Source organism: Engraulis encrasicolus, chromosome 6, assembly GCF_034702125.1.
Source record: "Engraulis encrasicolus isolate BLACKSEA-1 chromosome 6, IST_EnEncr_1.0, whole genome shotgun sequence".
NCBI classification, from domain to species: domain Eukaryota; kingdom Metazoa; phylum Chordata; class Actinopteri; order Clupeiformes; family Engraulidae; genus Engraulis; species Engraulis encrasicolus.
The window spans coordinates 30,084,495-30,096,994 of record NC_085862.1 but is presented as its reverse complement, the minus strand read 5'-3'; the positions used below and the strand labels follow the sequence as shown (position 1 = coordinate 30,096,994).

The 12,500-nt window shown below is 45.5% G+C and overlaps 1 protein-coding gene across 1 annotated transcript in view; it reads right to left on the bottom strand.

The window, feature by feature from the left end:
* Positions 1-12,500, bottom strand: part of brinp3a.1 (bone morphogenetic protein/retinoic acid inducible neural-specific 3a, tandem duplicate 1) — a 35,034-nt gene that overhangs the window by 18,533 nt on the left and 4,001 nt on the right. Inside the window, exon 3 of the mRNA XM_063200176.1 lies at positions 225-415. Coding sequence (XP_063056246.1) covers positions 225-415 — 191 coding nt within the window. The remainder of the gene's footprint in view (positions 1-224; positions 416-12,500) is intronic.

Below are 12,500 nucleotides of genomic sequence, written 5' to 3'. Positions count from 1 at the left end.
TTGGCAAGGATAGAAATCAGGAGCAAATGTCTTGTTTTGAAGGTAAATTGCAAAATGAATTTTCTGTGGTTAATTTTAATTTTTTTCTAATGTCTAGGAAACAAACATACTTAATGTTGGTTTTGTTATTGTGACTCTGCGTTAAAAGTACATGGTAAAAGGTTCCACACGTGCAAGGTGACCAGATGCGGATGATGACACAGAAGTCCTGTGTATGCCCTTACCTCCCAGTGTGGCGGACAGCAGGAAGTGCGTGCCGAACTTCCTGATGACAAGCTCGGTGATGGCGGCGACGGTTGGCCGGCGGCCCAGGTGCCTGATGGTCTGCATGAACTCGGGGTCCAGGGGCAGCGTGACGCCATTGTTCTCCTGTCGCTCCAGCGCAATGCTGCTCACCTTCCAACGCCCAAACTCCCTGCGGAGGGACAAACGCAACAGCACAGCCATCATGAAGAGCGGCTCTTTGACTCCACACGGGTCAGCGCACAGGCATAGAGAGGCAAGTTCAGGGAAAGATCATTCTGGATAACAACTGCTGTTACGGTGCTACAGTGACGTGAATGTCTAAATGAAAGGATAATATTTTGACAGCATTCTCAGTATCCATGTAAAGAGCTACTGGTAATAGAGCTGTGCACTGATTCGCTACAATATCTTTTTGTAGTTTATACAGCATATTCACTTTGAAAGGGCTACGATAATTCTTGCCGTCTAGCCCCATCATTGTCATTGAAGGGAAAGGGTCAGCTCTGCCCACCATTGTAGATTTAAAACAGCACACGGTTGTCTCCGTTATCATTGTAGCTATTGTTCTTGCTACAGTATGAATTAGCATCAAAACACCGCTTACACTTACAACCGTCTATTAGCCTTGTGTATCCTTCCTGTCTCTGCAGTTTACAGGAACAACGCCAGTACGCCACATTATTTTTTGGAAATTCAACACAGATTATTACACTTTCTGTGAAAATAGAATGTCCTGATAGACAGGGAAATAATCCCCCAGACAGAGTATTATGTGCATGGCACTGTAGTCTATGTGGTGGCATAAACCAAGATACATACAGTACATGAAAAAGGAAAACAAAATAGCATTGCATTGGGGGAAAAAAAAATTGGAAATGGCACAGACCCAGAGATAAGGCCTGCTGGGGAGAAAATGTGATGCCGGCATGACCTCCTCTGCGCTATTCAAATCATTTTTTTTTACATTATCTCTTGTGTTTTTTTCCACCCTCCCAAGATGAATTGCTCCATGCTGTTTCAAGTGAGCTCTGGGAATTGCTCTTCCCCCCGTTTTTTTGCAAAAAAAAATGTCTGCCCTTTCCCACTGATTTTACATAGCGGAGCGAGCCATGGTTATTTTCTCGGCTTATTTCTCAGTACTTTTTGGCCCGACTGCAATGAGGGACCATAATGAGCCGCTCACAGGAACGAGGTGGTGCTGTCAGATGCAAAAAGCGAGCCCATCGGTTGGAGCCATGGAGCCCCAGATGTCAATTCGTTTTTATCTCTCTCTACCCCCCGTTTTTTGCTCCCCAGGATAAAATAAAATACTGGCTGGTCTCTTTGCAGCTGGGCATTTGGAGGTCAGTCTGTGTGTGTGCGTGTGTGTATGATGTGTGTGTGTGTGTGTGTGTGTGTGTGTGTGTGTGTGTGTGTGTGTGTGTGTGTGTGTGTGTGTGTGTGTGTGTGTGTGTGTGTGTGTGTGTGTGTGTGTGTGTGTGTGTGTGTGTGTGTGGGTGTGTGTGTGTGTGTGTGTGTGTGTGTGTGTTGTGGTGGTAGTGCATGTAATATAGGAGGTTTTTTCAGCTCTATATGCTGTGAATGTGATATAAGTTAAGCTATTGCCAATGGTTACTTGTTGTAATTACATGCCATTGAGAATTAATTGGGTAAGAAAAAAATGTGCAGAATGCCAGTGTGCTGAATTAACAGGGTTGCAGAAGCAGCAGCAGCAACACAACTCATAGATAACAGAAAGCAGGTTGTCCCTCGGTCAGCTCTAACTGTGTGTGTGTGTGTGTGTGTGTGTGTGTGTGTGTGTGTGTGTGTGTGTGTGTGTGTGTGTGTGTGTGTGTGTGTGTGTGTGTGTGTGTGTGTGTGTGTGTGTGTGTGTGTGTGTCCTTTGTGTATGTGTATGTGTTTGTGTGTGTGTGTGTGTACTGTATATGCATGAGTGTGTGTGTGTGTATGTGGATGTGTGTGTGTGTGTGTGTGTGTGTGTGTGTGTGTGTGTGTGTGTGTGTGTGTGTGTGTGTGTGTGTGTGTGTGTGTGTGTGTGTGTGTGTGTGTGTGTGTGTGTGTGTGTGTGTGTGTGTGTGTGTGTGCATGAGTGTGTGGGTGTGCGTGTGCGTGTGTGTGCACGTGTGCATGTATGTGTATGTGTGTGTGTGCGTGTGTGTGTGTGTGTGTGCTCAAAATGGCCGAGACCACACCACAGCACACCACACCACACAGCAGTCCTTCTCTGTCTCGTCTTGGCTGCTTTCTGCTCCGGACCGTAACCCCTGCTGTCAGTCGCGCAGCTACTGAACTGTGAGGCCCAATCAAGTGTGCAGCACCCACAAAGCATCAGTGGGGGGAAATCATAAAGTGAAACGAGGCATCGTGAGCTGCACATGTATGTGATGGCAGTGCTGACCTTGATCTGAGGTGTGCGCGTTTGGCATAGGGTGGTATAGCCTCGGTGACGAGAGCTGCATGCATGTGCAGGCCCCCTGTTCTCCTGCTAGGCTGAAGCTCTCTTATCTGATGAATAAGGCAGCAGATTTGCCCGCCATATATCCAGTCCAGAAATAACAATAATTTACTTCCACAACATCCGTACAATATAGTAGTGGAACAGCAGTAGGGTTCAGACTCTATTGACTCTATTGATCCCAAAGGAAATTAACTAGCTAGCTCTGCTTTGTTCATAAGCCGTTATGTTAACCCAATGTCTGGTGTTTTTACTGTCCCCTTGCAAAAACAAAAGCAACGGCGCACAATACAACCATAATCATAACCCGCTTTACGTTCACCCTCCCACCACATAAACTCAAGATAGTTTATTAAAAAATGGTGCTGAGAATCATTTTACAAAGCTCGGAGCCAATCACGTGGACGGTATGCTGTGCTGGTTGGACAGGGTATTTCCACACAGAGTAACATCTCGAACTTATAGGGACCCCCAGGACCCCCTCAGGACTGCAACAGAGGCATGTGATATTTCTTTTATGCAAAGGTTGTATAAGGCTGAATCACTGGAGGGTAGGTGATATACAGTTAATGGATTTATTACGCCAATCTATATACACATACTACATATAGATTCTCCTTGCAAAAGTGCTTAATTTCCTTCCCAATCATTTATCATCTTCCCAGTTGCCCCCTTCGCCAAATGTCACACAGTGCTTCATTTTCCTTTGCAGCTGCATTTTCTTTTTTTCTTTATACCGTACACACTGTGAGTGTGCAACATACTGGCAGGGCTGGCGCTAGGCATAGGCAGACTAGGCGGTCGCCTAGGGTGCCAAATGTCCTGGGGGGCACCAAGCCCACAGAATTACAATATTAAGCTAAATGAAGCATTAAACCTTATGTTTAACTAACGTTTAATGGGCTCTCAGTATATACATGGTACTAGATCAGCTGTGCTCAATCAGATGTATGACACCATGTTTACAGATGCCAATGTCAAATTCCACAAAAAGGAAAGATCGGTGCTCGCCTAGGGCACCAAATTGCCTAGAACCAGCCCTGCATACTGGTGCTGTTGCCCCTGCTTATGAGTGCAAAAAAACCTACATTTTAGGCTTCCTCTTCCTCTTTCAGAAAAAAAGCTTCCCTCAGCCCTTTTAATAATCTTCCAGAAAGAAGACCACTTTGCAGCAAATGAAAACAGAGACTGAAATTGACTAGGACCCGATACAAAGGAAATGGCAGACCAGACTTGATAGACAAAGAAAAGAAAAACAAAAAACAGAAAAAAAAATGCCTTCTGTGATGATTGGTAAGCATCCCAGCTTGGCAAAGCCGCAACGTTTTGTTCCATCGCATCGTGTGCCATAATTTCTTTATTGTTGTTAATTGTTTCGGGGCCCTTAATGATTGTTGCTCCAGACCGTCGACGACGGCGGCATGCAGGCGAGAGGCGAGGAGCTGTTTTTTTTTTTTTTTTTAATAGCAGTAATCAGCCAGTGCTAATTACGCACTTAGTGGCCAACGCCAGAGAGTCCTTTTCATTGTGGGAGCTGACCTCACTTAATGCCTCCCAGTCCCTTCCAAAGGGCACCAGTGGAGGAGTCAAGAGACAAAAAAAGGAACCCATAACACAACCCACAACAAGCAGAACAGAACAACAACAAAAAAGGGAAATAATCTCATTACCAGCTTGTTACATGTCAGCGCATCTACATAACGAGGGGACAATTACTCTCACCCGCCACCCCTGAGACAGCGGGGGTGCTGGAGAGAGAGAGAGAGAGAGAGAGAGAGAGAGAGAGAGAGAGAGAGAGAGAGAGAGAGAGAGAGAGAGAGAGAGAGAGAGAGAGAGAGAGAGAGAGAGACAGAGGAGCTTAGCCATGATCGACATAAGGGCCAGAGCAAAGAGGTGTGTGTGTGTCTGTGTGTCTGTGTGTGTGTGTGTGTGTGTGTGTGTGTGTGTGTGTGTGTGTGTGTGTGTGTGTGTGTGTGTGTGTGTGTGTGTGTGTGTGTGTGTGTGTGTGTGTGTGTGTGTGTGTGTGTGTGTGTATGCATGCATGAGGGTTTACAAATGTGTGTGTGTGTGTGTGTGTGTGTGTGTGTGTGTGTGTGTGTGTGTGTGTGTGTGTGTGTGTGTGTGTGTGTGTGTGTGTGTGTGTGTGTGTGTGTGTGTGTGTGTGTGTGTGTGTGTGTGTGTGTGTGTGTGTGTGTGCACGCTTGTGGTGTGGTGTGTCAGATAGAGAGAGAGAGATTACACATTCACGTGTGTGTAACAGTGTAATGCAATGCGTGTGTGTCTGCACATGTGTGTGCGTGTGTGTGTGTATGTGTGTTAGCAACTGGGTGAGGTAGGAGGGCGAAGGAGGCGGGTGATGGAGGTTCCTGATGGACAGTTAGGAATGGTGCCTCAGGCTAATCCACTACTGGCCCTGTGCTGTGCTACGCTGCGCTGTGGAGCAGGAACAGGAACAGGAACAGCAGGGGGTGTGATGGGAGGGTGCGGTGCGGTGCGCGGGGGGGGGGTGTTGCGGTGGACTAGGTGCTACCTGCCACCCTTCTCCCTCCCCACCACTGAGACCTGTGGCGACGCGGAGTCACAGAGAGCGGAGAGAAAAATCAACACAGGCGAAGGGAAGGAGGGAGGGTATGCGGGGTGAGTGAGAGAGTGATAGAGTGAGTGAGGGAGAGGGTGGAGGGGTGTAGGTGTGGAAGGGTTGGTTGAGGAGTGGAGGGAGGAAGGGAGGGAAAAAAAAAACAATCAGGTCGAGGGGAAACTGAAACGGTTGCTCTCTCCTCTCCGCGGAGCCAGGGGGACCTTATCAGTGGACTACAGCAACATGCCGCATTACACTGTTCCAATTCCTGTGGCATCCCCTTTTTTTCAGACAGACAATGTAAAGGAGGCAGTGTAATTACTCACGGGTAACCATCCGCTCTTGGCCACAACACCGGATTCACTCTTTTTATTTATTTATTTTCTTGTCTTTATTGCCAAGGGAAGAACAATAATGCAGAAGAAAAGAAAACCTTTCATTTGCTGTGTGTGTGTTTTTTTTTTCATTTGTTCCGTTCCGTGTGAAATTATGACATGTATTGTATTGATCCAAAAGAGTCTGGTTTTTTTAGTCGCAATCAGATGCTCACATCCTTCTGAAACAAAGCTGTCGCCAAACTCAAAGCTTACAGCAAAGTCAGCGGCACAACTTTACATAGAGGGGCAACACTTCCCAATACCCTCTTGGAACAAGGTTGTGATTTATTAGAAAAGGATCCTGAAATAGGAATTCAAAATTAACGCAACAAAGAACAGTCGCGGTGGCAAAGTGTTTCTGTCCTTGAATTTGTCTGCGCACGGCACACTCGGGGGATGTTCGTGTCTTAAAACATAAATAATGACACAATTAGCCTCGCTGAACTGAACCCACCACTAACCCCCCCCAGCAACACCCCGCCGCCACACACACACACACACACACACACACACACACACACACACACACACACACACACACACACACACACACACACACACACACACACACACACACACACACACACACACACACACACACTTTCATTTTCTTCATACACGCCCCAAACATGAGAGCTAGCTAACTGGCCGTTGTAAATGGCCTGGCTTCGGGTTGTCCTGGGATATGCTCGACATGCATGCAAGGAGGATGGGCTATGGCTGGCCAGGCAGGCTGGGCTGGCTGGGCTGGGGCGCACCGGACAAAGGCACTTCATTATGGCCCCACCTGGGTATTATTAGTTCATTAAAAATAACACATTTTTACCACTGACAAACTGTGCCACGAGCACACCAGCAGAGCAGAGGAGAGCGGAGCAGAGGAGAAGAGAGGAGAGGGGGGGAGGTTTAATGGAAATTGCTGCACCCTCATACATTAGCGTCAAATGATGAAAGTAACTCCTCTAATTTGGCGCTGGAGGATGCACACAAGCTAATTGCACTGGTTTATGGTTGCCTTTACATCTCTGTATCTTCATAAACACTAATTTATAGCACACTGGTACAGTGGTTATATGAGGAGGGTATTTTTAGGAGTCTCCTTAATGCCAAGGTAAAGGTATCTGTTACGAAAATGAACAACAGCACGTCTGGCTGCTGATGCCTCCTTCTCTCTCTCTCTCTCTCTCTCTCTCTCTCTCTCTCTCTCTCTCTCTCTCTCTCTCTCTCTCTCTCTCTCTCTCTCTCTCTCTCTCTCTCTCTCTCTCTCTCTCTCTGTATCCTCTTGCTGCTTGTTTTGTCTCTATCCTTCTCTCTTCTCTCACTTCAGGCTTGCATACCAGCAACATATTTTGCGGACAACTATGGCAGCTATGTGAAATGAATGAAAGACCAACGGTGAGCACATATACAAATTACCACTTTTACAATACTGATTGCACAAAACAGCAACAAATCAAACATGACAATTTTAGTGCCCTATATTACAGTAGATTCACTACACGGTACAACATACACATTAATTTCCCCCGGGATTAATAAAAGTACTCTACTACTCTACCTTACTCTACTACTCTACAACTCTACAGTATCGCTTATGCTTGCTTGCTTATTCTGACTCTGACTGAATTGTTGCTGGAATTATCCAGCACAATATCCAATATGTCATACACAGTAGTAAAATAAAAAAATGCTACCCATTATTTATTTGTCTATAGTGTACATACTGTACATGTATGAACCAAAATCTACAGCAATAAAGCAAAATGAATCTTTTTGTAACTCCCAGAAAATGAATCCATCCATTTTTTTGTGTGTGGTCATATTCCATTTTTGACTATATAACTCCAGAGTTCCCGAGTTTGACTTTCTCATCTTGTGCAGTTTTGAATTTGCTCAACTTCAAAGACGCTCAGCGCTACTTGGTAACCCGCAGTCATCAACGCCTCATGTGCACACGCACGCCCACGCTACTTCACCTAGCCATTTTCACACATTAAAATACCACATGAAGCCAAGCTAATTTCAGGGCTCTCTGATCTCGGTGAAAAACATACGTGATGATGATACCATGTGAAATGGAGTTTTGTACACACTCGCCGAAAAAATATGCATAAATATATATTCACACTGTCAGTCAAACTATAAAGGTGTCCAAAAAACATATTTTATGGAAATGATCTCTGTAATTGCAGGCCTGTAGTAAAGACCACCTTCATAGAATCCAAGACAAGTCCAAGATGCAAGACCAGTCCAGACCACATCAAGTCCATGACAAGACAGATGCAACAAGATTCCAAGTCTGATTCGAGACCAAGTCAATCGTCAACAATGAATAACAGTATGTGTGTTTCTGAATAACAGAAATGCAGTGCAGATGAAGATAAACTACTATTGTCTTGTGGTAAGTTATCAAGCTCAACTCTAGGATGTGTGACGGCCAGTGTTCTAAACCAAATTAATACAGACAGATGGAGTCCAGAAGCTGTACTTGGCAAGGCCAGTGGCAGAGACAGAGACAAACTGGACTTCTACAACAGCCATGCTGAATTGTATACTGTAGGTTCCCAACCTATGGGCCGGGGCCCACTGGTGGGCCCTGAAGGTATTCCAAGTGGGCCTTGAAATCATTTTCTAAAAATAATAACATTTTTTACCATTTCGAGTGGGCCCCAAGTTGAAAAAGGTTGGGAACCCCTGCTGTAGATATCTGTGTTGCAGCAGACCACTCTGCCCTACAAGGGTAAAGTGCAGTAGCTACGCTAACATTGAAACTGAGAAAAGAAAGCCTTCAAAGCCTTGGTAGCCGATTCGATTGGATATTGTAGTTACTGCAAATATGACATAGCAATATCTCTAAATCAGACACATTAGGACACACTAGACCACAAGGCTTTGCCACAAGATAAAGGAGATGTAATGAACACCATTTTCAGTCTAAACTCAATGTTGACGAAATGTGTAGTTACTGCACTTTGCCTTTGCAGGGCAGCACAGTCTTGGACTGACTTGTCTGTTCTGTGTCTTGAGGCTCTGTACAGCAGTCAGTGTGTTGGTTTTGGTCAGCAGGACCCTTGCTGAGATAACGGTTCTTATCACACACACCACATCTCATCCAGAAAGATACTGCACCAGGCTGAGGCTGAGACTGATGACCTGGCACATTGCTGCCAATGACAGCCAGTTACAGCCAGTTACAACTCTGTCACACCGCAAATGAAATGCGAGCTTCAATTTATAGACATACTGTAGACAGTAAGCAACACAGTGTGTGCTTTTATCGGTGTAGTGCGTGTGGTACATGGGGGTACGCAGTCCACCCACTTCTCCTCAGGAGATATAAAAAATGTCCATGTTTGAACACAAAAAGGATAGAATGAGCACATAGCAGTATTGCTGGTGATGGACAAAACAATGAAAACGGAGAAGAAATGACAGTAGGTTAGTAAGGGAGGGGGCTTGACATGATAAGTTGTCTAACTAATTGATGACTTCCCAAATCACATACTCCCTCTTTAAAAATCCCTACTGCAATACTGGTTTATTGGTAACCTTGCTTTGGGTCCTCCCAGCCAGTTTTTACAGGCCGATGTTACAGGGGCGTTCTTCTCTTGGAAGGCTAGAACAGTATCTCTGTGAGAGTGCTTTAAAAAAAATGTCCTGGCAGTATGGTCATTTTAATAATAAAACACATTGGTGCTCCTGGTATTATATGCCCGAGTTTTCTTCTGTTATACTCTGTGGCTTGAGCACTTTTAGGTGCTACTCCCCACATCCTCTAGCTAAAAGTGTTGCAGTGCCTCTTTTGTTATATGGCTAGAGTTGCCAAGGGGTGCCTGGTTGTGCAAAATTAAGTAACCCTTTATGTACTTCCAAAGTGTGTATATAAGAAAAGACTGTATAACATTAGGCACTTCCATTCTTTATTCAAATCTCTGGGGCAGCAGTGGTGAAATGGTTAGGGACTGTAGATCACAGGGTGGCAGGTTCCATCCCCACCCTTGCCAATGCCTTACTCCCTATAGCTGAAGGGCCCTTGAGCAAGGCATCTATCTCCCCACACTTCTCCAGGGACTGTAAACAATACCCTGTAATTTCTCCAAAATCACTTTGGATTAAAACATCAGCTAAATGTAATGTAAAGATGGTTAACGTCACCTAAAATAACCCCAGTGTATATTCTACTCTTATGGTGCAGGCTTCATTACAATTCATATCGTGTACTTTCCTCTAGGCTGCACTTTACTTTACTCTGCCTGCTAATGTATATTATTTGGGTACAGTTTAACAAAGTGTGTGGTAAGACTTTACTTTACGGATCGCTAATAAGGTGTTAATTTCGTGTTAATTTCATAGTTATTTCATAGTTATTTCAGGATAATAACTGTTTGTTTTTAGTAACAACAGCAAAATAACCATACAGTTTCCAGTGCAGTGTGTGTGTGTGTGTGTGTGTGTGTGTGTGTGTGTGTGTGTGTGTGTGTGTGTGTGTGTGTGTGTGTGTGTGTGTGTGTGTGTGTGTGTGTGTGTGTGTGTGTGTGTGTGTGTGTGTGTCAACAAAGTGTCACAGTGCTGCGAGTCATCAGGGTGTCACCACAATGCACTGGAAACTGTATGGTTATTTTGCTGTTGTTACTAAAAACAAACAGTTATTACCCTGAAATAACTATGAAATAACTATGAAATTAACACGAAATTACCACCTTATTAGCGATCCGTAAAGTAAAGTGTTACCAAGTGGGTCATAGCTTATACCACTATTGCACTACTATAAGGCTAAGGTTAGTATTGTAACTGTAGGGCTGGGTTTCAAAGAGCAAATATGCCCTCAAAACTCTTCAATCAAATTAAGTGTTACCTATAATTTAAAATGATTTGTCAATAAACATAGCTGCCTAAATACTTCACAACCTAAAGCCTTGGCTTTCGGCATCTTCAATTCTCACAGTTGTCCACTTCAATTTAACCCTTTCACTCAGAGGCACTGTTATAACCTTATTTCCACCAAAATGGTAATGACCATGTCTTAATTGGTAAATTAAGACTCTTGGAAATATCTGGTATGATGTAGCTAAGGTTTTTCAGCAAATAGTGAAATGGTCCCTTCAGCATTAAAGGGCTATTTCTTGTGTAGCTAGTGATGAAAAGACTCACCAGTAATTTAATACACCCTGAGAGAAGATTTTGGATCTTTTAAGGTCCTTCATCAAAATATTGGCTTATCTTTTTTGTGGTATGTTGGTTGGCTCTTAGAACCAGCGATGGATGATATTGTAATCTAATGATGCTAAGCACTGTATAATCAAGGTCTGCCTGATATCTTTCATCGCAGGTGTATCATGTGGTGTGAGATTTTGTTTGTACCGTATGTGCACGTGTATGTGTGGATATGGATATGAATTGGCACACACACACACACACACACACACACACACACACACACACACACACACACACACACACACACACACACACACACACACACACACACACACACACACACACACACACACACACACACACACACACACACACACACGTACACATACACCTACACATGCACAAACACCCTTACAAAACATCACTTATGAGTTTGTGTGTGTGAGGCTAAGCTGGCAGGAGACAATGCTCGTAATGCTTCACGGGAGGGAATTATTCTTGATCCTCATTGTCACTAAACATTTTGGGCTAAGCCGACAAGTGCCATTGCCTGGCACCTCGACAACCTCCCGCCAGCCTTTCTACAGGAGAGGGGTAGCCGAGAGGAGGAGGAGGAGGAGGAGGGCGGCCAGGCAGGGAGAGGAGAGGATGGAGGCAGCCGGGCGGGTGGGCTGGCAGGCAGGCAGGCAGGCAGTATGGAGGAATTCAGGCAAAAAAAAACATGCACGCATGAACACCGCCAATACCTCCCAACATCACCAGCGACTCTCTCTTTCTCTTTCTCTCTCTCTCTCTCTCTCTCTCTCTCTCTCTCTCTCTCTCTCTCTCTGTCTCTCTCTCTCTCCTCTCAGGCCTTCAGCTCTTCCCGGGGTGTGGATGACTGAAAGCCTTATTCGCGCTCTCCACACGACACAGAGCCAGCCGCGAGAGGCAGAGAGAGGCAGAGAGAGGCAGAGCCACACGGAGCCACGCGGAGGGCCTCTCCCCTACCCGCCAGTGTCAAACACCATAAAGCTCACGCCTCGCCGGAGAGACAGAGAGAGGCTTTGTCAGAGAGCTCCTCCTGACTGACTCCAGCCAAAGCACCATGGGGGGACGAGGAGGAGGAGGAGGAGGAGGAGATTTAAAAATCTCTGTCCATAGGCCTATTGCGACCTTTCACACTGACGCGGATGACAAAACAAAACGGCCGGGAAAGCTTCTGATAGTGTGGCTCGCAGCCGGCTTGCTTACTTGCCGGTGGGCAACTTCGCAGGGGTGCTGTGTGTCCGGCGTAACCCTTGAAGAAGGAAAATGGGTTTTGGTGGGGTGGTGTGGTGTGGTGTGGTGTGCTAGAGGTGACAGGGCCGCTGACAACTTTGACCAGGCCCGGGACAAAGTCATCAGAAAGGGCCCCACCTGTCTAATAGATGCAATGTAATGAGGACCCAATTCTGGGAACCCTCTCGCCCTGGGCCAGGGACAATGGTCCCTTTTGCACCCCTGTTGGAGGTGACAGGGCTCTCTGCTGCTTCGGTGCATGCTGCGCTTCGCAATTATGGCCTTTCATCATCCCTGAATAGGTGTTTCTTCTTCACACACACTAGTGTGATAATGACAATCACTATTATTCAGGGCGCAGCACGCGTTACATACATTCATTCTTCTGGAGGTTGGCTTTCACTAGCGTACAGTTAAGAATGCACAA